Here is a 26,617-nt window from a genome sequence, read left to right as displayed (position 1 = left end):
GTATGGAAGCACACATTTTTTATTTGCCTCAAACAATAACTTCATACTCATCATCTGGTTCTGCAGAGTTGAATGCCGGGCACTGCTTTACTTACATTGTCTTCTTGAAGCTTCTCGATGGTGAGCTTTGCCTCCATCAGGTGGTTGTTGAGGACGATGATCTCTCTGCTCAGAGCACGCTTTTCATCATCGTGGTGCTGTGACTGACAATGACAAAACAGGGATTTAAAGATTACTTTAAAGTACTTTCCTCTGTGTAATTCTTTTTTGTGTATTTTTTTTAGGAATTAAATTTATAGAATTTATAGAATAGATCATTTATAAGAGACCTTTCAGACAAACTTTCAAAATTGATTCTTGCATATTTTTAATTCAAATATGAACCCGATAAACATAAACAGAAAATTTTGGTTAGATCTTTCTAATTTTCTTTTGAGATCTAGGTCGTCGGTACTGTTTATATTGGCAATTTTATATATATTTAGCCTTTCACGTAACTCTTTTGGATTTTGGTGCCAGTTGTAACTGCTTTCTGTTCTGAGTGTTGCTGTTTTAATTCCCTTTTGCTTGTGCTTGTCTGTTGCTCTACTTTATCTTGTTTAGTTTTACTTTTCGTGGTTGCTGTCTTGATTGTCTTCAGCTGTCTTTAGTTCCCCTTCTATTTCCACATACCTCACATGTATATATTCCCAGAGTGTTCCTTTGTCCTTTGTTGTGTTGTCCATTTAACTCAGTAGCTTTTCTTTGTGTTTCCCAACCTAAGCATTTCTGGATATTTTAATTTGGACTTTTTAGATTAAATGCTTGCTTTGGTTTCTACTTCTGTCTCCTGCATCCTATTTTTCGACTGTCACACCTAATCCATATTGCTTACAGCTGAATATGACAGCAGTTTATTATATACACTTATTTCTTAGCTACTGTTGATGAATGGGAAACTTTAATGTCAGTAAACTGAGCTTCCATATAGTTAAATCTTCATTTTTTTATTGCATTTTTTTAAAAGCAGAGTTTCCGTTCGCTTCATCACCTGTCAGTAAAATGTATTTTGGCCAAGGGCTTTGGGTTTGTGGAAGCTGTAATTAAAATGCCTGAGCGTACAGTAGTTCCGCCTCTTTGAAAAGTTTAACAGACTCAAACTATATCACAGTGTTTATCAGTCTTGTAATTACGTTCTCTGTAGTTGTGCAGGGCCAAGGGGTCAGATGGGTTTGTGGCACCTCAGGAGTAAACAAGCTTTACGATTACAGAGAGACTTACTCAGCACCTCTCTCACCCTTGAGGAGAGTGTACGTGAAATGAATCAATAACAGCTGATGAGAACACTTCTAAAAAAAAAAAAGGCTGCCAGCCTTTATTTTAAAAATCACCAATTTTCTTTACACAAAAAGCTGGGTGACCTTCAGCTCTTTATTACCTGTACTTGGTATCTCACATTGTCATCAAAATGATGGCGACAGCAATGATTATTATCTTGTGCTGTAACAAACCCATTCGACGAGCATTTTCAGCTGTCTATTCAACAGCGAAGACACCTGATGGTCATACAGTGTTCTCCGGCAGACTAGTTAATTGTATCTTTCCACCAGCAAAAAAAAGCAATGTCTGACAAATGAAGTGAGGTGCAGAGCACTGAGGAACAATGGGTTTGCTATCACTCTGCTGTTGGAAGGAGGACAGCCAATTGTAATAAGCCATAATTAACGTCAGTGGTACCAACAGAAGGGCATTCATATTCAAACTAGCTCACCAAGTGTTCTGTATCATCGCTAAATCTCATGGCTTGCCTACTTGCTTCTTTTCTGTCTACAAATACTGCAAATAGTTGACCGCAAACCTGAGAGCTTATTGTACAGCATGTACACAGGGTTTAAAACACCCAGACACCTGTTCAGATACTCACATTTCTGTGGATCTTCTCCTCCAGATCCTGGTTGATCCTCTGCAGTGCTGAGTAGCTACTTTGTATTCTAAGTGACACAATAAACAACAGCGCTCACTTGCAGGTAATAGACTGAACATAAACAGTAGCAGCCGAAGACTTCTGCAAACTGGAAATAAGCAGATTGGCAGGCTCAGCAGTGCACCGCACAATTCAAAGCTGAATAACACGTCATATGTCTCGTAATAGAGGGATTTTTTTTCCCACAAGGCATGGTAACATATATGGAAAGATTTTGGGCACCAGTAATAAATATTGAGCCGCAGCTCCACTATGACTGACAGAGGACCCCAGCCTGAGGATGTCAACGTAATTAAAATGAAGGGAAAAAGCTGACGCTTTGATTATATTTTATAATTACAACTCTCGGGGTTTCTAAAAAGTACCTCAAATATAAAAATGCAACTCCTTTTTTCATTTTAATACTAGCATAAAAGCAAGGTTTATGTCATGAAACTAATTTTATTATCTTTGTTTTAAATCTGTCTAATCACCACCAAAGCAGATACTGTGATTAGTTTGGGGAATTGGTTTTGAGTCAGCGCCATAATTGCTTTTTGTTGTTTTTGTTTTTTACTGAGTGATATCAGCACCGTCACCAATCTGACGGTTCTTGGTGGAAATCTAGCTGGACAGATGTACCGAGATGAGGTGCTCTAACCTGTACACTGCACAGAGTAGGGCTTTCTGTATCAGTAGTATATTCAGACACTTCTTTGGCCAGCATTTATTCCCAGTATGGCTCCTGTTGAGGATGCCTGAGACACGCCGTGTTGACGTGATCATCAGAAACAGCTACAACCAATGACCACTGCACAACAGCAGCCTTCACCCATCCAGGAATTGGACAGCAATTCCTCAACACCAGACTCAGACGCTTGTGTGGCCTTTCACACTTAAATCATGTCCAGAGGAAACTATGCACTCTATCAGGTATAAACACATACTAAAGTGTTGGATTATAAAATCTATGAAATCTATTTAAAACACAAACTGGCATTTGTTTTTGATCAGTTAAGATACCATAAGTAAAGACTCGTGTAAACAGCAGGTGAAGATAATAGAAAAAAATACCTTCCAGGAGGTAATTTAAAATGATACAGTATTGTGAGTTACCCAGATAAGAAACACTGCACTGCAGCACTGCATAATTTGCAGATCTCTCAAACAATTGTGGTACAATTGACTTGTGCAATTAAATTCTTAGATCTTAATTGGAGGATGATCTCTAATATAATGACTTTAAGACCCCCTCAATACGTGCATTTCGATATTGAAGAGAGATTAATAATAGCTTCAGCCCGCTTTGGTTCTCACATAAAATATAGAACGCTCATGGTAGACATATAATCTTTATTATTTCACTATGTTTGAGTCTCCGGGTATTTTCTGTTTACATCACATTGGTATACTTTCTGGAGTGGATCATAATTGGTTTCAGAAAATCACCTCATATGTCTACTCCTTAAACAGTGATGCAGTATTAAACATTTTTCCTTAGGCACATGAATGAAGTGCTATATTTAGAGTAGTCAAGATGAGACGAATCCTACACGTTTTAGATAAAACAAAAGCAGAATTCAGATTGTTTTTTAGTTGTTTTAAACAAGTGTAAAGAGGAATTTTGTCAATCTCTGTATTCAGTCATTTTCAGCTTTTTACATTAAAAGCCTTTTGTAGCCATTTCTGGAAATATCCTCACATTCTTAGATTTTTGGGAAAGTTATAGCACCATCTATGCAGCTCATCTTGCCTGGAAGTTTTTCTGTCTCGTAGCCTCTTATTAGTACCCTCCCACTTCTCTTTCTCGTGATCTGCACTGTGTGCAGTCACTGGTCTTGGCCAGGTCCACACCAAACAATCCAGACCCCGTCTTATCCAAACAAATTTATTTTGGTCTCTTCTGACCAAAGAATGTGCTGCCAATATTCATCAGGCTTCTTTTCATGTTCTTTGGCAACGTATATTATTATCCTGGCGCCAAGTTGGAAACGGCGAAGCGTAAGCGGCGCCATTTTCTGAGGGTGGCCACTGCACCTTCTGTTATTCATAGGGTGGCTTTTCCAATTAATCCTAACACCTGGTACAGCTGTGTTTCAGCTTAGAAGTCTGATGCTGAACATAGGCTCGTCCACCCATCCGTATTTTTGTATAAGCAATCACCCTGAAGTGGAATTTTAAAGTATTATTGTAGACTTCTGACACGTAGTTTGATTGTTCATCATCATGTACAGTAAATGTCAAACATCCAAGCAAAACACATTTGAGCTGAGCAGTACTTTAAAGGCACACTGCAGTGTGCCATTCTTGGGCCCTGACTATTTAAATATGACTAATCTTCAAAAGTAACATTGTTTTGCGTAGCACTGTGTTACACCACCAATGATGCGGCGTTAAATGCATCTGTCAAATGCTGACATAAGCTCAAAATGTTTAGGAACCCAAATTTCCAAGTATCATCATTTCCTCTTTCTCTTCTTGAAAGAGAAAGAGGAAATGAATTTGGAAAGGAAGCAGTGAGTTTGGTGACACTTTTCTGGAAAGAGTTTAATAATCTGCTGCCAACGTCTAATTTGATCTCTTTATTTTGTGTATTTCCCTTTAGGTGACAGAATAACCATGCTCCGCTTAAAACTGATATATTATTTGTTTAGCATTCAGTTTGTCATTGTGTCCTGTATTATGTTTTATATCAGGGGTGTCAAACATAAGGCCCAGAATCGGGCCAGAATCGACCCGCCAAAGACACCAATCCAGCTCACTGCATGTCTTTGGAATGAGAATGAGGGCATAGATTTTGGACTTCTAACTGTATTTTCACATTTTACAATTTGTCCTACTGATAAAGACCTCCCCCACAGCAATTCACATACAACAGTGTAATAAAGTAATAATTACACAATTAAACGATAGAAAAAAAATCCCTTTTTTTTTACTACCTACTATTCAGTTTCAATTTCAGTTTTTTACAATGTTTCCACAATAAAAAGAATAAATTAAAAAACAGGGAATTTTCTGGGAATTAATAACAACTTTCCTCTTTATTACTACAGGACAGTCTAGACCAGGGGTCCCCAGTCCGCGAGGGCCGGTGTCCCTGCAGGTTTTAGATCTCACCCTGGGTCAACACACCTGAATCACATGATTAGCTCATTACCAGGCCTCTGGAGAACTTCAAGGCATGTTGAGAAGGTAATTTATCCATTTAAATCAGCTGTGATGAATCAAAGACACATCTAAAACCTGCAGGGACACCGGCCCTCGTGGACTGGGATTAGGGACCCCTGGTCTAGACCATGAGCATCCAGAGCTTCTTCTGAAATTTAATATTTATTTTTCACAGTTTAAACCCAAAGACTCATGCTGATAGATTTCCATCCATCCATCCATCCATTCATTCGCTTCCGCTTATCCTGTTCAGGGTCGCGGGGGGTGCTGGAGCCTATCCCAACTGTCATAGGGCGAGAGGCGGGGTACGCCCTGGACAGGTCGCCAGTCTGTCGCAGGGCTAACATACAGGGACGGACAACCATTCGCACTCACATTCACTCGCACATTTACACCTAGTGGCAATTTGGATTATCCAATTAACCTATCCCCACAAGCTGCATGTCTTTGGACGGTGGGAGGAAGCCGGAGTACCCGGAGAGAACCCACGCAAACACGGGGAGAACATGCAAACTCCACACAGAAAGACCCCGGCCTGATGGTGGAATTGAACTCAGGACCTTCTTGCTGTGCGGCAACAGTGCTAACCACCGTGCCACCGTGCTGCCCTGATAGATTTCTTTAATTAAATAGAAGAGCATTTTTTTTTTTATCATGTAGTAAAACTAAGATGTATTATAGAAATTCTGCTTCTTTTTCTTGTATTGAGATTTTACAGGGATTAAAGAGATTACAGTTTAACTTCCCTACACTGACAAAAAAGGGAGGCCAGCTGGCCACCGATGTAAAATGAGTTTGACATCCTTGATTTATACAGACTTATAAACAGTATTTGATTGAAGAATACATTTGTATGTTATTATGATTGTTCCTATTATTGTTCTGCAGAACAGAAACCTGTGCTAACCCTGTTTTAGTCAGGCCAGTTTAATGCCAACAGGCCTAACTTTTTCCTGCTCAATAAATAAAATAAAAAGTTTGATCTCACACTTCATAAAAAGTCCACTAAAACAACTGCTACGTACTTCTTGTGTTGTTTGGGCTATAATGGGCTTCTCCTACAGCTCCCTCAGTATATTTTATCTTTCCTCAGTTTTAAGCTTGTGTTCAGTGGACCAGAACTCCAGCCTGGCTAACTGCGGATACCCATGGGTAAGTGCTGAATGTGGAAAGTCCAGTGCAAGCACTATCCACCACAGAGCATTTGTGAAAAAGACGGGATGTAAAACATTTGCTGTTGCTGTTTACATTCCTGTGACAGAGCTGTGTTGTTATTGTCTTCTACTCTCTCTGCTCATGTTTGCTGGAGAAAAAAAAAAGAGAATCTTAATTTTCTGAAAATGAGAAATGTTGACTGCAAACAAAGTCCGCAAACAATTTGTGAAACGTTCTGTGCCACACTGCCACCATCTTTGCCCCCTGGGTGTTGTACAGTTCGTACTGAGGGGCCTACCTGCGCAGTTTATCAGTAAACTTGTCCAGCTCCTCCTGTGCTCTGCGCAGCTCCGTCTCCAGGTACTGCCGTGTGGAGTCAAATTCGCTCTGCAGTAGCTCCAGCTTGTGTGTTGTGTAGTTAAGTCTTTTCCGTAAGTCCTCCTTCTGCTCCAGCAATGAGCTACACACACACACACATACACACACACATGGGTTCAGAGCACATGATGGAGGAAACAGGCTCCTAACTTGAGTGCATGCTTATCTAAGTAGTCTACAGATCTTTTTAATGCACCCCTGAATGGCTGTGCAGTTATGATGGGAGCATCATGAGAGGGTGATAAAAGTAGAAAACTTGTTTGCAAAAGTGTGTGGTGCGAGGAAAACATGGGATCAAAACACAGATCTCTAATTAAGAATCCAGGCTGGGGTAAGTAAGGATACAGAGCTTTTTAAGACATTAGAGCATTAGTCAATCTTTTTCAGTATTAAAGCTCTGCAGCACATCACAGAAACCTCATCAGAAAGTAATACAGGCCCAATGGAGAAAAACAGAGGTTTTAATCAGTGATGAAACATGAGACAATGAAATCTAATATGTCATGCGAATAGACCCCGAAGGCTCAGATTTACAAAACGACGATATTCCCCACATGTAATACAGGAAGACAGCACAATGATGACTATTTTTAGAGTATGTGCATTACCTGAGCTTCAATCTAATAAAAGGGCAAGTGTGAGTGGGAAAGGAGGAAATGTCTGTTGCCTTGATGGATCTGAATGTGCCCGGTGGGGCTTAATGGACCTCATATTGACGGACAGATGGGGGAAGGAGGGTAATGACTCTATCTGAGACCGGATAACAGATAGCAGAGTGGATGGAGATGTGGTCACGACGCTCTTGTCACTTCCTCTCTTTGTCTCTTTTTCTCACTATTTAACGAAATCATAGATTCAGGGAGTCGAGGGCTCAGGGACATCGAAAAAAAAGAACAGGGACAGGTTCCTTTGAGGGATTTTGTTTTTCAGGACACTAAAATGAGGTATCACCCAGTTTAATCTAATTAGCATGCGTGATAATCTTTCTGCAATCGATAAGATGAAAAGTAGAACAGGTCAAACCAGACTTCATACGGAACCTCATTGGGTATAAATGAATATTTCCGCTCTATCATTTCTCAGTGGTTTTGTCCAAATGTCTCTTTTAATTTCCCATTTAAAGGCAAATTACAACACAGATGCACCAGATATGTGCAGGAGACATGGACACAGAGGACGACATGATGTTTCACATGATTAAACTTGATGTGCATGACTTCTTTGGTTAAAGTAGCGATGTTTGGTATATCCACACTTAGCTTAGGAAAAAAAATCATTGAACTGAACTAAAAAAGGTGACTCATGAGCACTATTATAGGCCACTATAGACCATTATTATTACACCTGGTATTATGGACCACTATTTGTGTACTGAAAAGTGTTTTTTATGGTTAAAGGCCATCATTTGTGCATTAGTGTCATTTTTTTTAGCAGCTACCTCATTTCAAAGGGTTGAATGACCATATTGTGTTCCTATCCTCTGACCTAGATAGAAGTGTTACAACAGCTGTGTGGTTCAGGGGAATAAGAATAAGGATACTAAATAAGAACCCAGTCACACAGGACTATAGACCAGTTGGTAACCCTTGGCAACTACAGGTCGCTAGAGAAAAATGTGTAATTCTTAGCCAGCTGTACCAAAAACCTCCTTGCATTTGCTTTCAAAAGCTGCTCAGAGTTGCACTTTTTGAAATGTGTTGGTTGGAGCAGTAAGGCAGTGGTTTTATTTTGAAGGGGAATGGTGTCTTTTTCTGGTTTGTGTATCATGTTTTTAGCTTCACTACCACTTGGCGATTATTCGGAGGGTGTTTGCAGACAAGTCAGCATGTTACATGTGGTCAACACAGCAATCACAGCAAGGTTTGTGGTGCAGCGCTCTCTTTGGTGCAGCTTTCATCTGGTCAACAAGCACTCAGCAACTGGCTGGAGAATATTAATTTTGCCCTAGTAACCAGAGGTTGCCAGGAGCTCAAGGCCTGTGTCAGTGAAGCATAGGTGGATTAACATTGAATACCACCACTGTCCAATGTTACAATAATAAAAGCTGAATACAGTTTACTGTCTTAAAGTCCAGTGTTTTGTCAACCCATCCATCCACCCGATCTCCTCTGCACGTAGACTTTGTGGCTCTGTAAATATCACCTCACTTCTACCTTTTCTTCTCTTCTCTGCCACAAATAAATGCAGCTAGATCCTTGCACAAACTCACAATGTTTTGTTTTTCCTAAAGAAAAGCAATATGAGCACATAATTCAGTGCTCATATTCTCATATATTCTGATTCCTCTATATCAGATATGGATTTCTTCTTTTTTTTAAACCAATTAAGTTTTATTTCATGAAAAACTGAGCATCTGAATTATTCATTTCCACTTTTTTTTAGCAAAGCAACATAATATCTTATCAAATTTAGAACTTAGTTTTTTCTCGTGTTAGGTAAGTTGTGCTTTTTTTATGCACTCAGATTGAGTATCCTGCTTCGAACACAGCTCCAGTCTGCATTTACTCAACTGTAAATACAAAAATGCTAAATACTAAATAACTTCTAGCTTCAGTTTAACTTCAGACTGAATGTGGGATAGTGTTTATGTTTTATGGAACTGTGTCAGTGAGTAGAGAAAACCTGCCCACAGAGTGATTCAATGAATGTCTCAAATGACTGAGTGACATTTGAGTGCCGCACTATCCGAGCAGCCCCCACCTCCTCGCCTCATGCTTCTCTGTGATTGGTTGGAATCACCAGGGGAAAACAGGTGTTTGTTGTTTGGTAGAGGATGAGTTAATGTGAAGTAGCTCCAGGGATGTTAAATCCCCCATTAGTGACCTCCTCGGTGAACGGGAGCTGAGTCAGACATAATGAGTGTTTTCATTCCAGCGAGATGAGATGACGAGGCAGCGTGACTTCTGGGCTTGGAGAGGCGGGATGAGGCTGCTTTAGCACCTCTGGATGGCGAGAGGAGACACCTCGTGGGCGGATGAACGGACAAACAGATAAAAAACGAGGATGGATGGAAAGATGGCGTCTGAGACGTTCACTCTTACCTCTTTTTCGGATGTTTGCCGCCATTTCGGGGGACTTTTAAGGCGGTTTTGCCAATGTATATCTTTTTCATGGTTTGTCTGTGTTCCTTCCCTCTCATGTGTTTAAAGGGCTTGACCACAGGGAGACAGCATTTATGTTAGTTTTCCAAAGGAGACCAGCTAAGTCTGGAATTAGTGAGTGATCTATCTGTGTTGACCCTGCCAAACAAAGCAAACAGACAGGATGGCAACTTTTAGTAAGGACAAGTCAAGCAGGACAAGCAGGGGGTCTGCTACTAAAAAAAATAAAATAAAATAAATGCATTATTTTTCTCATAATTTTTCTCACATGCTGCACCTCCTCTTCTCACCTTCTGTCTGAAATGCTCTTTAGCTCCAGTCTATTTAAGGCCTCTCCCCCTGAAAAGCCGAATTTGCTATGATCCCACTTTCACTTTCTCTCATTCTACATAAAACCCCTTTTGAGCACAGAGCACACATAGCAACGTTTGCAACTTTCCCCTCCGGATATTGCATCAAAATGAAAATAATTCACTGGGTCTTCAGATGCCGTGAAGATTCTTGCGTTCACTCTTTGTACCCGACACCAGAACATTTGGTGTGCTTTGCTCATGGCTGAGATATTTTGGAAAATATGTGCCAAAACTAGCCACTCTTATACCACTGTTATGTAGATGAGTAACAGAAAGTCTGGAAAAGTCTGGACTACAAATGAGGCATAAGAAGGACTTCAATAGCTTTTCTTTGTGGGTGAGAATTACTCTATTTGGTGTTGACTTTTGTCTTTTTAACTGTGCAAATCCCTGTGTAGAAGACTAAATGACATGGAAATCCCATTAAGCATAATGTGGACACTTTAATGGCAAATATCCCACGAGTTTTGTCCCGTTTCCTTAAATTCAAGGCACTAAATTCAGAGTAAAGACCATTTTTGTCTTACTTCTTCCACTGGCGGTGCACAGCGTTTCCTGCAAAGAAACAGCGGAAGTGAAAATGAGAAGTAAAACTGTCTGAGACATCAGCCGTAAATGTCAAGCTTTGGACTCAGTCCTTCAGACATAAAGAGCAAGGGATTCCTTTCAGCTTTCCAGCAAAGTTCAGCTACCATATGAGGGGAATCCATTAAAGGAGAGGCAATATATACGCTCACCGGCCACTTTGTTAGTTGCATTGGTTTGAACACTCATTAACTCAAATATCTAATCAATCACATGGCAGCAGATCATTGTAGTTATGCATGTAGACACAGTCAAGATGACCTGCTGATGTTCAAATTGAGCATCAGAATGAGGAAGAAAGGTAATTTAAGGTACTATGAATATAAGTTAGTTGTTGTTGTGGCAGGGTTTTCTGAGTCATCAACCCAATATCACAGCAAAGCATGTAATAGACCTGCTGGACCATCATGTGGATGCCACGCTTTGCCTCTCCTAGGTGTGAAATGGAATTAGATTGTAGTACCAGTAGAGGGCGATAGTTTATTTAAAGCCAACAAGTTAAACTGACCAAAGAAGGTATGAAGTACAATCCAGGCTCCTTCTATTCCACGTAATATTAAGCTACATGGCTGATACGTGTTTACGTGTAAATGTGTTTCATTAAAAGTTCGTCCATGACTGTTTTTATGTTGCCTTTAAATACATTATCGCCCTCTGCTGGCACTGAAAGGTACTGCAACTTAAGCATGCCTGTCCATTTCATGCCTAGGAGAAGCAAAGCGTGACATTCATAGGATGGACTAGTGGGTCTATAATTACACGCTTTGCCAGGATACTGGGTTAGAGTGTTTCAGAAACTGCTGATATGCTGGGATTTTCCCACAAACCCATCTCTAGGGTTTAAAGAGAAAGCATTTGACAACATTTGTTGACTGTGATGCAAAGGCAACAAAGGTATGCAGAAGAGCATCTATAAACAAACTACTGACCAAACCTTTAAACAGATGTGTTATAGTAGCAGAAGACCATACTGGGTGCCACTCCTGTCAACTAAGAACAGGAAACTGAGGCTATAATTCATACTTGCTCATGAAAACTGGACAACAGAAGCTTGGAAAAACATTCCCCGGTCTATGAATCTCGATTACTAAAGTGACGTTCAGATGGTAGGATCAGATTTTGGCGTACTGCATGGATCCATCCCGCCTTGCATGATTCAGGCTGGTGGTGTAACGGTGTAGACAATGTTTTCTTGGCACACTTTGGGCCCCTTAGTACCAGTGAAGGAATGTTTCCAGCACCTTGTTGAATCTGTGCCACAAAGATTTAAGAGCGTCCAACCAATTAATATTAAGATGTACCTAATAAAGTGCCCGGTGAGTACATTCTGTGTATATTTTTATTTCTTAAATTAAAGGCTCCCACAAACAGCTTGTCTGCATTTTCTTCTTAAATCTAGGTTCCCCCCACTCAGTTTAGGGAACATTTGGGGAACTGAAAACCTGATTTTGAATGAGAAGTATTCTTTTGTGTCCACAAATGCTGTATATTAAAAGAAAAAATGTTAACAGTTTGACATGGAAAAACACACAAAGAAGCACTAAGCTGCCTCATCACTCACACACTGTGTGAGTGTGGTTTGATGAAATTTTGAAAGCACTCTGGAACATAAGCAAACAACCCCCACAACTGCCTTCATACAAAAAATGAAATGTTTGAAACATTTGTCTATATCTTTTTAAAAAACATAAATGTTCACAAACCTTTTCTACATTCCTAAATATTGTATTTAATGCTGAATCCCTTTGCTTGTGGTCAGAAGCCATTAGACAAAATCTGTTGAAGGTTAAAAAAAAACTGCTTCTGGGTCCTGGCAGGACATAGACTTGTTTCGTGTCACTAGTGGTGGAGGAAAGTCTCCTGTGACAGGCGGATATCAGACTTATCAGTAAAAACAAACATCCCTTGCAGACTCAGTGTCTTCATCTCGTATATGTCCAAACACAAAGAAGAGGAGCTGACACATCCAGGCAGTGTGAATGAAGGAGTTTGACAAGCCTGAAAGACTGAAAGTCTCTTGTATAAATATTTCCTCCGTCCCGCCAGTCCTCTGCGTCTTGGTGGCGTCCGCAGCACAGGTGCAGCCTTCAGCACACAGACAAATGGCGCATGTTATTGAATGAGACAGGCTGTCAAAGCTTGATCAAAGCTCCTCTGATCCGAGCAGTGGGCTGACCATCCGGGAAGGAAGCAATGACCGACTGTGGATGGGACTGCAGCGGGTTACAGCTCATGTTTGGGGTGTTGTACCCACTGATACTATGTACACATATACACGTATTATGAAATAAAGAAACATGTTGATCTACTAATGCTCAGTTGTTGGGAGGTGACTTCTGCTACTGGCTGAGAAGGCAGGGAGACATGTACTCCTCCAGATGGTGACAGCTCACTACCGCCACTGGAGCCTTCACTCCAGCTGCTCCCCTCTGAGTCATACCAGCTTCGAATATGTGTGCGCGCGTGTGTGTGTGTGTTTAAGATTTGGCAGGTGCGAGCATGTATTTGAGAGCATTAAAGTGGCAGAAATCTGTGAGTTTATCCATGCAGGTGAACGCTTGATTGTCCGTACGCACATGTACACATTTGTTTGCATCTATAAGTCTAGGTGTGTTCCTGCTTGTGCGTTCGTATGTGTGCGTGCCTGTGTTTACTCTGCGGCACAAGCTCTGCCTATTCAACCTCCTTCTCCCAGGCTTGAATTAAAGCAACACTGTCTGCCATAAAAGTGAAAAAGGACAGCTGTTAGCGACACGTCTCGGGCCCCATCAGGTGTCCGCTGTCAAACCGCCAACGCACAACCGCGCACGCAGCACCCTCGCTCATTCACTCGCTTGCTTGCTTCTTCGTCTTCCTTGTGCCCATCCTCACACTGCAGCAAAACCTTACAAGGGGCTCGTTCGGATGGCGGTGCCTGCCACCCACTCGTGCCACGCTGACATTCGAGAGCATTGAAAAGAAGAGGAAGAGGGAGGTGGTAAAAGAGGAGGAGGGCATTAAAGTTGTGGAATGAGGGAGATGGAAAAGTAGAGGGGTGTGTGTGTGTGTGTGTGTGTGTGTGTGTGTGTGTGTGTGTGTGTGTTTGTAGGAGGGGGTTGCTAGCCAGAGTATTTACAATAAAGCCAAAGACATTAAAGAGGAAGCGAGCTTTGCCAAATTACAAAGGAAAAGCAAAGAGAGCGGGTGTGAAGTCTCTGCTGAAAAGTCATCATTTCTTTACCTCCTTCCTCTCCTTTTCCTTGCCTCTTCCGTCGATCTCTTTCTTCCTTTCTGGCTTCCTGATCGCGTCTACCTTTCAGCAAGATTGGCTCTCAGGAAAAACCCTTATCACAGGCCCAGACCTCAGCATTAGAGCGGGGGAACCCGAGTGGCTGACTCATCCAGCAGCAGGGAAAGAAGGCAGAGATGATGCTCTTTCTGGCCCCTGTGCCTTCAGATTAACAACCTGCAGTAGTCACTCAGTCCACTGGCATGTACAGTATGACTCAACCACCTCACAGACAAAAATCAGCTTTCAAATTAGGGTGCTATTCTGTCAGTGTGTGTGTGGGTTTATGTCTTAGCTGTTTCTCGGTCCTGCATTGATTAACTCGGGAGCAGACACCTAAGTAGTTTCACAGCAACTACCAACATCATTAGCGGCAGCAGGGGATAATGACCCGCTGAACGGATTTCATGTGCTGCTGATGGCACCCGGCACAGGGGAGTGTGAAATCACGACAACATCCCGAGAGGATTTTAGAATGAGCGGAAGAGGTGATGGAGGCTCGCCGATCCCAAATACAAACAGTTCTGTTCTGCCAAAACTGAAGGAGTGAACACAGACAACAGAGTCCAACATCAACCACAGAATAAGCTGCAGGCAGACATTTAGACGTAGAAAATGGCACCGCGTTAAAAAGAGGGTTTGATACAGGCACCGGTATAATGATGAAATGCAAAGCTAGAGAACTGGTTTGAATGTTATCTGTTTATTTATCTTCCAACAGTGCCTCTACCACTTAATACATTAACGCTTTCCCTACCAGAGTATTGTTTTCAGCATACCACTCATTTGTGATTCCCTAATTATTCAAGCCTCCCCACAGCATTTTTGTTCAGGGAATATATAAACACAAAATACCCTCGGCTGTCACTTCATTATGTATACCTGTTCAGCTGCTGGTTAATGCAAGTATCTTGTCAGCCACTCTTTTGGCAGAAACTCAATGCATGTATTCATGTAGACATGGCCATTAGAAGATTAGGAAATGTTGTATGATGGTAGGGTCAGAATTTGTTGTAAACACCATGAAAGCATGGATCCATCCTGCCTTGTATCAACGTTTTAGGCTGCTGGTGGTTTTTTTGTTTCTCATTTTTGGATCACTCTCAGTAGATCCTAGTAGATCAGCAGCTTCTGAAATACTAAGTCCAGCTGATATGAACAACCATGTCCCATTGAAACCCTCTTTCTTCCCCTTTCTGATTCTCTGTTTCAACTTCAGCTTCACCCCATTCCTGCAAACGTAAAAGCTTGAGCTGCTGCCATCTGATTGGCTGTTAATGAGCAGTTGAATGGCGTACCTAATGAAGTGGTCAGGTAGGTATGTTGGGCTTACGGAGGCTTATTGTGCTTTTGACTGAGTGCAATTAGGGCAGTCCCTGGAAGAAATTTGTTTTCCATGTCCGAATCAAAAATTTGATATTTGAATGCAAAATAAATTTTTTAAAAATCAGAAGCCACATCCTCGGCCAGGGCCATTTTTCTACTTTGCCATTTTAAAGAGCGTGATCAAATCCACTCCGGAACTGAACTGCTTCTATTCTTGCCCATGCTTCAAGTCTTGATCAAGTTTTATTTAATGGCTTTGCAGTTTTTACAGAATCCTGCTGGCAAACAACACAATACATGACACAGATCAATAAACTGACTCTGCAAATACTTCCTTCACCTTGAGGAACTACAGAAATAGTTTTCAAATTTGCAAATAGAAATTTAAAAAACAAACAAAGATCAAATTCAAGCTAGGATCCTCAGAGTGGCAAAAACAATGACCTACACATTCCTAAAAAACAAACCCACACACAGAGCGCATTAAAAACATAAAAACATGCTGCTCTACAAAAAAAACGAGCTCATCCTTCAGACAAGATATTCATAGTGCCAGTGAAGCCTACCGAGAGCCGTCCTAGCAAAGACGCTGAGATCACGTCTTTCTCGACCCAGAATACACCCTCTCACAAAAAAACACAACTTTTGAACTCTTTCACAAGTTGAAATCAAAGTTTTCCCGCTGATTACTTCGTTCCATCTCAGTGGTTCTGAATTACTTTCACAATTTAAATTTTCCCAGAAAGGATGAGAGCAGAAAATAAATAAATAAATAAAAGCATTTTTGTCCACAGTCTTTTCATTTTTATCCATTTATTTATTTATTTTGCTGGTTGGAAAGAGAAAAAAATACAGCTGTGAAAATGCTGTTGTGGTGCAAAAAAACAAGGCCAGTGTTTGCCACGTTTGCAACCACAACCAAAAGCAGACAGGATGGGAAAACACAAGCGGCTTTCAAACGGGTTCAGCTCATTAAAAATAGAACAGACACAAACACACATGGATGCACGTGCACACATGTGTATACACACACACACACGCACAGCACGCCACCCACCATCGCAGCATGCTGTTTACGAGTGGTGCTCGAACGGACAGGTAGTGATTAGATGCAACAAAGGAACAACCTCTGCATATCTAGCCTGCAGTGTAGTGCTCTGTGTTTCTGTGCGTGTATGTGTGTGTGTGTGTTTCCTCAGCATTTACCTCGTGCACTTATACACATATAGAAAGTGGCTCAGATGTACTTACTGGTCCATCCATAACTCTCAAGAGGCTGCCTAAAAAGCCTCAACTCAGGGATGCATGAATGGATCTTTTAAAATAAACAGAGAGGCACTATATTGGGAAGACACAATATAGCACTAATAACTTTCCAGCATAGCCCCATTAATGTAGTGGCTTGGAAAGAAAAGAAGGGTAATCTGTGACCTCCGGCTTGACCGAGGCAAACAAGCTGCAGACATTTGCTTGAAAAGCTTTAATTTATCTGTTTAATTTTCTCCTAAACTCTCACAGGTTGATACTCTTTATTACAAAGGTCCCTGCAGTTTGGCTTTTAAATCCTTTATGGCTTGGCTAAAAAAGAAGGTTTCGAATAACAGTTCAACATTTTAAGAAATGCATTTATTTGATTTGAGAAGATGGGTTCTACAATTGTATCTGTCCAACAGCAATGTAACCTCTTGTGCAGGCATGAGTTTGTGTCAGACTTTTAACAGATTGGGATTTTACATGGCGTCTGCTATTTTCATAGGCATGCTAACTAGATATTTAGCCCACAGCCACTGAACTGACATCTCATCTGGAGCTGTGTATCTTAAAATCTTGCATGATTCCTACAATTAGTACAAAAACATGTTTTTTATATGTTGTGTTCATTTTATATGCCAATCAGCCGCAACATTTTAAGCACAGAGAGGTTAAGTGAACGATGACAGATAAGATACCCCATCAAGTTGCAAAAAACTGCTCAAGAAGGGACAGGAACAGATCCAGAACCTAATCCAATTTGATCACCCAACAAGCCAACAAGCTACCCTTTCAGCGCACAGGAACCAAAAGATCTGGTGCAATATCCTGATGCCCGGCATGACGGGAAACCCCTACAGGTCTCAGAGTGGTGTCACGTATTCATGTAGTATAAAGTATGCTTGCCCTATTTTTTATGGAAAGGGTGAAAAACAAAAAAAGGGATTTATAATTTGTTTTGCCTCAGCGTCTTGATGACTTGTGCTCACTGCCGGATTTTACATCTTACATCTAGTAGTAAGAAAGGTAAGCTTGCATGTATCTCTGTGATACCAGAAACATCTGACAAAACAGCAGGATTTGATACTGCTTTGAGAAAGCAGCTGAAGATCCAATCAATCCAATCAAGCACCCATGAGATGTGACAGAACAAGCCATAGAGCCCAAAATCACAACCCAGAGGAACCAAAAGATCCAGTGCAATGTCCCCATGGCTGGTGTCATTTTTAGCCTGGCAATTCATTTTACATGCACCTTTTTTAGAAATCCTTCAAATTAGCCTATTTGATAATAAGCTTCACAGCTGCTTTTGTTGTTGAATTTTGTTGCCTCAGCTTTTGCCTGCTGTCTGGCTATCAAACTTCCATCATATGGTAAGAACAGAAACCTTGTACTTATCTATGTGACACCAGCAACTTCTAAAAACACGGGTTTGAGAATTTTATCCAAAACTCCTTCCCTTGCAAATGAAAAGCATTACAAACAACTCTTATGCAGGGGTTATGCAAAGGTTAGCAACCATTTGGTGAATACTGCTGTATTTTTATAGACTGTATATAAAAGACAGATTTCTGGGTCTGAAAATTAACTCAAGGTGGAAGTGGCTTGAAGCACTCTTTCTAATGGCCAGCAGGACAAGACCTCTCTGGTTACAAAAAACACTTCAAGCTCTGTTGCTCTATGACCTCAGTAAACACTGATGGGTTTGTGCCCTTAGTCTCCAGTTCCACACTTTACTGAATACAAGTAAACTCAGAATTAGGGTTCAAGTTAACATAAAGTAGAGTATGCTTTACCACAGTGGCTATATTCATGTTTATATATATGCTTAAAGATGCTTTACCTCACTTTTACTAATAATACACAAGTTTAGCATTATAGTTCTGCGCTAAACACTATTTTAGCTCATTCACCGGCTATATTTTAGCATTACCATTCTTTGTCATTGGTATTCACAGTGGCTTCTGTTCAGAAAAAATCTAACTCTCACTTTAAAATTCATTAAAATGGTGTCACTTCCATTGACCACAAACTGACCTACAATGCAGATTACTATGTAAATGTCCAATTCAAGTCAAATTACAAAAAAATTGAGTTATAGCCGCTGTCATATTAGGCAGGCTTCTTCACAATGAGGAATAAATCTGACCAGCACAACCTGACCGCTGGTGCTGAAGAAGGCAAAGGGGAGGAGAAATAATGGGGTTAAGATAATAAGATAGGCTTAATGGCCCCCCGGGGGAGCTCTCAGAGCTTCAGGATGGAGAGACCTACAGACAGTGTGGGAGAGAGAGGCTGACTGGTCAGACCACAGAGGACAGTGGAGAGCATCAGTCTGTCAGAGCAACACTGTCCACTTCAGCAGGTCAAAACTAAGTTCTCGCCTCTTCAGAGCAGCCTCTCTCCCACGCCGCTTTCAAACACGTCCTCTCTGTTGCACTAACATCTCTCTATCTATAATGATCAGCCAAAACTCCCCTTTCGGAACAGCTCAGGGAATCTGAAGGTGCCCTGAGGTCTTCGTAGTTTTCACCATTCTGACTTATGGGACACTCCATAGAATTGCAACAAAAGCCTGTTAATTTTCCAGCTGTTTCAAGCCACAAATAGTCATTTCTGAGAAGGAGAAAAACAAAGCTATGTAAATATACTGCAAGTTTTATGTATCTGCGATCAATAAACAGCACCCACCACAGTGAGGTCCCAGCCAGAGCTTCATTTTGGCAGCGTTTTATATGTGCTTATTGTGGAGAATTCCTCAGACTGCCAACAGGATGGAAGTGCACAAAAGTACAGACAGTTCTGTTTATTTTGGAGCTGGATGGGTCAATAATGTTGCTGTTTGGAGGGGGAAGGAGGAACACTATATGGAAAAAAGTACACATACACATTATACCTAAAGGAGCTGCTCAGTTATACCACAAAGCTCCCAGTGCACAGTTTTTATGCTGATGTTAATGCCAGAGGAGGTTTGATGATGACCGTGGTCTACTGCTTTGTGGTTCAACTTTGCATTAATACTACTGACAGTTGATCGTGGAATATGCCACAATGGTGGTGGCATCCTATTACAATACTACGCTTGAATTCAGTGAGCGCTTTCACAAACAAAACCCATTCATTCACCAATGGTTGTAAAGGCAGACTACATGACCACATGCTTGATTTTATAAACCTGAGACTGAAAACCTGAATTCAACGATTAAAAGATGTTGCTCCTATATGGACAAGAGATTGCATCCATATAGTTTATCTCATGCTGATCCAGTAGTAATATTTTTGAACAGCTTGATAACAAGTTTTGTTTTGTTTTTTTAGATTTATCTCACTCACTCTAAATACCATTGTTGTCTTGCATATGGCTATATTTTTGGTTATCTGCCTTGGGACTAAAGATGTAAACTAGCCATTTTGCTAAAATCTGTCATGTTTCTGTCTCATACAGTATTTTGAGACTTATGTCCATTAATGGGCGATATCTCTATGAAATAAACCAGTTTAAACGAAACAAGAGTTGCAATGGAAAAGGATGGATTGGTACAAAATGGCCACTGCGAGAAAGAAACTGGAGTGAGGGACTTCCAAGTGCATCCAAGTTAACAGCTGGCAGAACAAACGGGGAAAGCTCCTATTTGTCCTCTAGGTAGGCGTTCCTATAGCGATGTAATATTGTGTGAAAACTATGAATACACATATGAATATGATCACAAGCAGCAGATCTTTTTGTCACTCCTCTGACTCCCACAACCTGCCATCACTGTTCTGGAAATGTTTCAACGCAAACAATCTTGCCCTTGTCGGAGTCACTCTGGCGTTCACCTTGCCCCATTTCTGCACCATTTCTCCACCATGTCGACTTTGAAAACTGTTCACTAACCTGCGACCACATCCCAGATGCTGACAGGTGCCTTTGCTACAACATAAACATGGCCATTTGACTCATTTATAATAGAGCAGCTGCCCAGTATTCTATATGTATTATTAGCATCAAATAGAAACAATATTAACTGAAACACAGCACAAACAGCGACTACCACGTGAACAAGCAGAGAAAAACCTTCCAGTTGGCAAATTTAAGTTAAAATTAAACGGCAGTTCAAGACTTCAGGAGAGCCTTTTATTTGTGTTCTTGCCAAGAATTAGATGAGAAAACTGATATCACTCTCATACCACTGGCAGCCAGTCTGGATTAGGAAACAGGCAGCGTGGCTCTGTCGCAAGGAACAAAATCCACAAAGCAGCACGAATGAAGCTCAATAATTGACATGTATCGTGTTTGTTTGAGCTGTGGAATAACCAACCTATAAAAACTACAAGCTGCTGTTTCACGTTTGGCTTTTGTACAGATTAAACAAACAAGACGGGACATGTTAATTAGTGAGCTTCAGAGGAGTAGGAAGATTTGGTTTACCTTCAGATCGAGGCCGAGACATTATAGCGGACTAACTGAGGCAGTGGTTAAGGGTGCTTCCCCAAAATGCCAAAATGCTCTTTTAAAAGAAAACAAAAAACAATAGTGCAGAAACATAATGAATGCAGATCCCTCCCTTTAGGGCATAAAGGGTTACTGAATGACTTAATGACTAAAAAAAGGATCTGTGGTCTTCAAAGTCACCAGAGCTCAAGCCAAGTGAACACCTGGCAGGTCACGTGTTGGATAACTCTCTCCACCACCATCATTAACACATCAAATGAGTGAGTGCCTATTTATAGCTCATATTCCAGTGAGCATTTAAGCTCTTATCTGGCCTCTTCATGACACGTTATGTTGTTCTTTCTTTAATCTGTATATATCTAAAAAGATCTACTTAAAAACAGGCTTAAAAAGACCAAGATGTAAAGTGCAGGATACATTCTGAAACTTAACAGTGTGAAGCACCTTTTAATCGCCTTCTCTTCCTGTATAATGAGGGTACTTAATGTGCATACATTATTCTGAAATTATATCCAGTCGCAGTGGGTTTGATGGAATTATTGAAGGAAGAAAAAAAATGTCATCAATCAGCATCCTAAAAATCTAAAAACTAACCCAGACTTTTGTTTTACTGCCTCTCAAGGACATCACTTCCATCACCACTCACCAAGACAGCGGCATAATAATTTTGCTCAATCTTTGGCTGTCAATCATGCTTTTTAAAAAGCGGTATCAATCTTATATTTAAAATAAAACCCTTCACACTGTTATTCATCCACCAGAGTATTCTGATGACGATTTTTTTTAAACTCCTTGAAACTTTAAATCTGTTTAATCCACCCGAGGTCTCCTCTGCGTTGGAGCTCCAATGTGTCGCCATGCAAAATTTACATCTCCATCTCCAGGGCCCCGACACATGAGCCCGGACAAGAGAGGGACAGGGATTGCGAAAGAGGAAGAGCGAGTGAGAGAGAGCAGGAGCAACGGAGTGTGAGAGATTTCAGGACATTTCATCATTTAGACTCGAAGGCATCTCGCAGATATGGTGGAGGGGGGGGGGAGATGAAGAGGTAGGGTCAGACTCTCAGGTGGGTCCTGATTTCTCTTTAACCCCATCACAGCTTGCTTATAGGCTACAGGTGACCTGGTTTCCTATGCAAAGAGCGAGCAGAATAGACACGGGGCTACCCCCCTCTTATTTCGGCGCAGCTGCTATAATTCAATTAAAGCTGTGACACAGAGGTGAGGACAATTGATGCCTCCTATTAGAGAAACACCCCGTCAAGATTAATTACCCCTCGTCGCCTGGTTAAATGGCTTTTAAACTGTAATCTTCCTGAAATCGTAATAACACCATCGGTAATCTAACACAAAAGGAAAAGCTTGGGATCTGTTTTCATCTGAGCCGGATTAATAATGGTTCATTAGTACTAGTATTAATTAAAACATGTCTACTGTAGGCCAGTGAGGTACAAAGCAGAGAGTGGGAGGTAGAGGGTGGGGGGTGGCCCCTGCATCTCGTCATGTTTCCTCTGCTGCTCTAATTTTTCTGAAATACTTAAATCAGAAAAGTGGGCGAGCACCTGCAATTTTGTAATGAGCTCATTAAAATCTGTCTACACCAGCACGCGCTCACGTTTGTGTTTTTTTGACTGTCAGGCTTGTTTAAACACATACAGATCAGAGCTGCTCTTGCTTAAGTATTCATGGTGGCAAAACAGCGTTATCATGCAGAGTAATTAATCAGTGTTACAGGTGCATTCCGACAGGTGACAGTCCAAAAATCACACAGAAACCAATGTGTAACAGTCGTGGATGGACATTTTGGGAACCTTAAAAGATTCAAGATTATTTAAAATAAAAAAAATTTTAAAAAAAAACCTCCTGATTGATCTGTTGGGAAAAAAGCTTTTACAGTAACGCCATAGTCACTGCAGCGAATTTCCAGCCAAGAGGTTCCCCGCATGGAACCGTGTCAGCCTTCTTCTGCAAAATACACCCTTTTATCTTTGACAAAGTATCAGAGAAGAGACATCATTCCTAACAGCACTGCATCAGTAAACAGAGAGCACGAACTGACATGGCAAGTGCAGCCACATCACGTACAGATGAGCACACAAACACACATATTCACACGCAACCAAAAGCAGCTTTGTAATCCAAATCAAAGATGCAAACAGTGAAGCAGTACCTTCCGCTCGCGCAGAGCTTCATCCTGAAGACCGAGAGTTAAAAATCCTGCTGCCGGAGCCTCGCCGGGGATGGAGAAAACCCCCTCTCTATATGCTATCTGGATTGGTTTACCCAGCTTTCCCTTAAAGCTCGGAGAAAACCCCCAACACATGCACCCACCCCACCACCTCCTCCTCCACCACTAAAACTGTCGCCGCCACTAGCACCTCGCCACTCCAGCAGCAGCAGCAGCGGCAGCAGCTGAGCCAGGAGGAAAGACAAGAGGGAGTGAGGGAGAGACTGTGCAAGAGTAGAAAGACAGAGAGAGAGAGACAGGAAGAGTGGGAGGGAAGGAGCTTAAAGGAAGAAGACAGGGAGAACGTGGGGGCGTGATGATGGAGTGCTGAAAGATATGTGCAGAAAAAGGAGGGAGAGGGAGAGAGGGAGAGGGTGAAGCTTACCTGATGGTGTCTATGTTGTTCATCACTTCGTCAGGCATCTAAAGGAAATGACAGCATGTTAGTGGAGCGGACCCATCAAACTGGCCCAGAAGCTGCCAAGTGGAGCACCGTTGCAGCACAAACACCCTCCACAAAAAAAAGAAAAGAAAAAGAAAGAACGAGAAAAGAAACATACATATTCAGCAAGCACACTCTCTCTGTTTCCCTATGTGTTTGTTTATGTCCCCACACTCCCCCCCCCCACTCACATCCGTGCTCCCTCATCTACTCCTCTTCCCTTTTCCCTTACTAGTGAGAAACCCCATGCAACGCTCATCAGACTGCGCCCGGATGTGTACATCTGCGCTCACTTGAGGTGAGAAGAGAACCATCGTACCATACCGGGAGTGCGAGAGGAAAGAGTGAGAAAGCGAGGCGAAGGAAAAGGGGAAGAAAGGGAGGGAGGGAGAGTGAAAACCTCCATTGCAGCCAGACTGCAGATACATGGCAAGCCCCCCCATGAGGGATACTGGCAGCGACTCAGTATCTCTGTCGAGGTGCTGAATCGGAGAGAAGGAGCAAAGAGGGAAAGAGAGGGAGGAGGATGTGGAGAGAGACATAGAAAGAAGGGGAAACAAGGGGGAGGTGGGGGGGGGGGGGTGGAGAGTGGGGGAACAGGTGGTTCAATCTGTTGAATCTTACATCTCAAGTCCCTGGCTGTTAAGGAGAATAGGTTTTATATGAATCGGCTGCTTTTTTTCTTTTTCTTTTTCCGAGAGCGATGAATTATGCATCGATTTGAGAATATTCCCCCATCTCCATTCAAATTTAGGCCCGATCGAGGGTGGTATCCGCGCTGTTATGTTATCATGTTTCATAATTTGACGAATGCTAGAAAGCAGATTTTACCATCTGCACTTAGAGGAGAGGTTCATCCATATTTATCCCCTGTAATTAATGAAGGAAGCAGTCGTTGCGAAGAGATTATTTGAGTCAGCGTACAAACAAAACACACCTTAAAGCGGGGGGTGGGGGGAATGCGTGTTCAGTGTGTGAGTGTGTGTGTGTGTGTGTGTGTGTGCACAGCAGAAGGTCAAGTGCAAAGAATGTTTCGTTACAAGTACAAGGACTTGTGTGAGGAGATGAAACTTTGCAGCGACACACAGACACTCACACTGAGATGAACGCCAACAGGCTCACATGCCTGCCTCTCAGCCCCCACACACCACCCACCTTTTTTCAAGCAGTTGCTAAGGTGACGGCAAAGGCTGAATTTTAATCAGACAATAAATTAAGGCAATGTGGTCTTCTCCTTTATTATTAAATGGGAGCGACACAGAGTTTGAAGATCTGTCAAGTATGTTTTGTTTTTTGGGGGTGAGAACTGCTAAAAAAAACAGACCCCAAACCCGGAGATGTAAAAGAATAAGCTTGCACGCTTCCTAGTCTGCAAAGCGGTGCACATTTAGCAACTAGGTAACCTTAGCCAGGTGCTTCATCATCCTCATCATCCACCACTGACATGGATGTCATGCTGAGACTGCAAAAATACCCTCGCTGGTTGTAGTAATTGCTGATTGAGCCCTCAGGCTTGTCCTCCTGTGTAATGCACTGTAGTGGTGTAAGCCAGTGGAAACACTGGTTGCTACTCGAGAAGGAAACAGTTGTGCAACAAGGTTCGCTGCTTTCATTTTAGCAAGGTTATGTTTCAAACTGAGTAAATGATGGATGTCACAAAATAAATGCGAGTGAGTGGGCTGAGTCAGTAAATGACAGCATTGTTCAGTTCAAATTGTTTGTGTGGAGGAGTTGCTAATGGGTAGAATGCTAATGAGGAGTCCCATAAAAGTCTGCTTACTGGTCAGCATGAAGCTGTGCTCCTGTGCAAACTTACAGACATCAGCATACCCAGTCTGTTGAATCAGCTGAGGATGTCTATGTGGGTCAGCAGGAGAAATCGTACACCCACAGCTCATTCTTGCTCCAAATGTTTTACTATTAATTGGAAGCTTTAGCTCAGCAGAACTTGCGTGGAACACTCAAAATGTCATCACCAGGATGACATGGTTTGTCTGCTTTCTGACTACATATTCTAGGTTCAATAATCACCAGTGAGGTGACAACTTTGAAGGGCTTGACTTGGGCGAACCCAAGTCGATTGCAGAGGCTTTAAATCATAAACCATATTTTTATAATTAGCAGTAAACTGAAAGACTCTGTGTAAGACGCTGAGAGAATCATCGCCAAAAGCTCGAACTTCTTTTAGACCTAGAGGTGTTTCAGTGGTCATAACTTTAAATGTTGTTTTTTTATCCCAGTGTTCCTTTCAGCAAAATAATAAAAAGCCCGAAAAAAACTGCATATGAGTCAAATAATCACATTGAACAGATGGTGGAGAGCAAATCAGAGCTAAAATTAGCGCATAGGTTGGAGGTCAGAAACTCAACAACATTTAAGGTGTCTGTGTGGTGTTTGCAGTTCATTTCTACTGCCCTCAAGTGGGCAAAATGCTGGAATGACTATTATGTTTTGTATCTTTCGTTTTATCTTATATGTGTATGCAACTAGGCCTCTATATAATATACAGACTGTAAATTTGGATAAATGCAGGAATGTCAAGTATATGAATGGTTTTCTGGTTCAGATAGCGATAACAAAGTTCTGTAGTGGGGCTATAAAAGTTTCTTTTTATATTTTCTCCCCATAACTCTGGCTTTAATAATTTATTGTTTTATTTATTTTTCTAGCATTCATTTTATATGCAACTGCTTCTTGGATTATTCAAACAAAACCCCACAGACTGCACTAGACAAAGACATTGTAACTCTTTGACATGCCCGTGTTTACTTGAGCTCTTTACGCTCTTAATAATAGAGCAGAAAAATCAGGAATGGCTCACTCAGAGCATACAAAGGCTTGATTTACTCAGACATCTCTTCAAAAACTGAGAGGAACAATTTCCGTTCCAATCACAACATATGTTCAGAGGCCTGGCTTTGATTAAAGACTGGGAAGACTTTCATCACTCACCATGTTGATGCCCCTGGGCAGAGAGATAGATCTG

General features: G+C 41.5%; 1 protein-coding gene across 1 annotated transcript in view; it reads right to left on the bottom strand.

Annotated features, from left to right (window-relative positions):
* si:dkey-174m14.3 (brain-enriched guanylate kinase-associated protein) overlaps window positions 1-23,443 on the bottom strand; it is a 33,411-nt gene extending 9,968 nt beyond the window's left edge. Inside the window, 4 exon segments of the mRNA XM_025898986.1 lie at window positions 96-203; window positions 1,904-1,970; window positions 6,564-6,725; window positions 23,133-23,443. Of these exon segments, the coding sequence (XP_025754771.1) occupies window positions 96-203; window positions 1,904-1,970; window positions 6,564-6,725; window positions 23,133-23,155 (360 nt within the window). The 5' untranslated portion in view covers window positions 23,156-23,443.
* Window positions 23,444-26,617: the final 3,174 nt, after the last annotated feature.

The sequence above is a fragment of the Oreochromis niloticus genome, linkage group LG15, assembly GCF_001858045.2.
Source record: "Oreochromis niloticus isolate F11D_XX linkage group LG15, O_niloticus_UMD_NMBU, whole genome shotgun sequence".
NCBI lineage: Eukaryota > Metazoa > Chordata > Actinopteri > Cichliformes > Cichlidae > Oreochromis > Oreochromis niloticus.
Note: the sequence above shows the minus strand (reverse complement) of the source record. Positions and strands in the feature narration are given on the sequence as shown.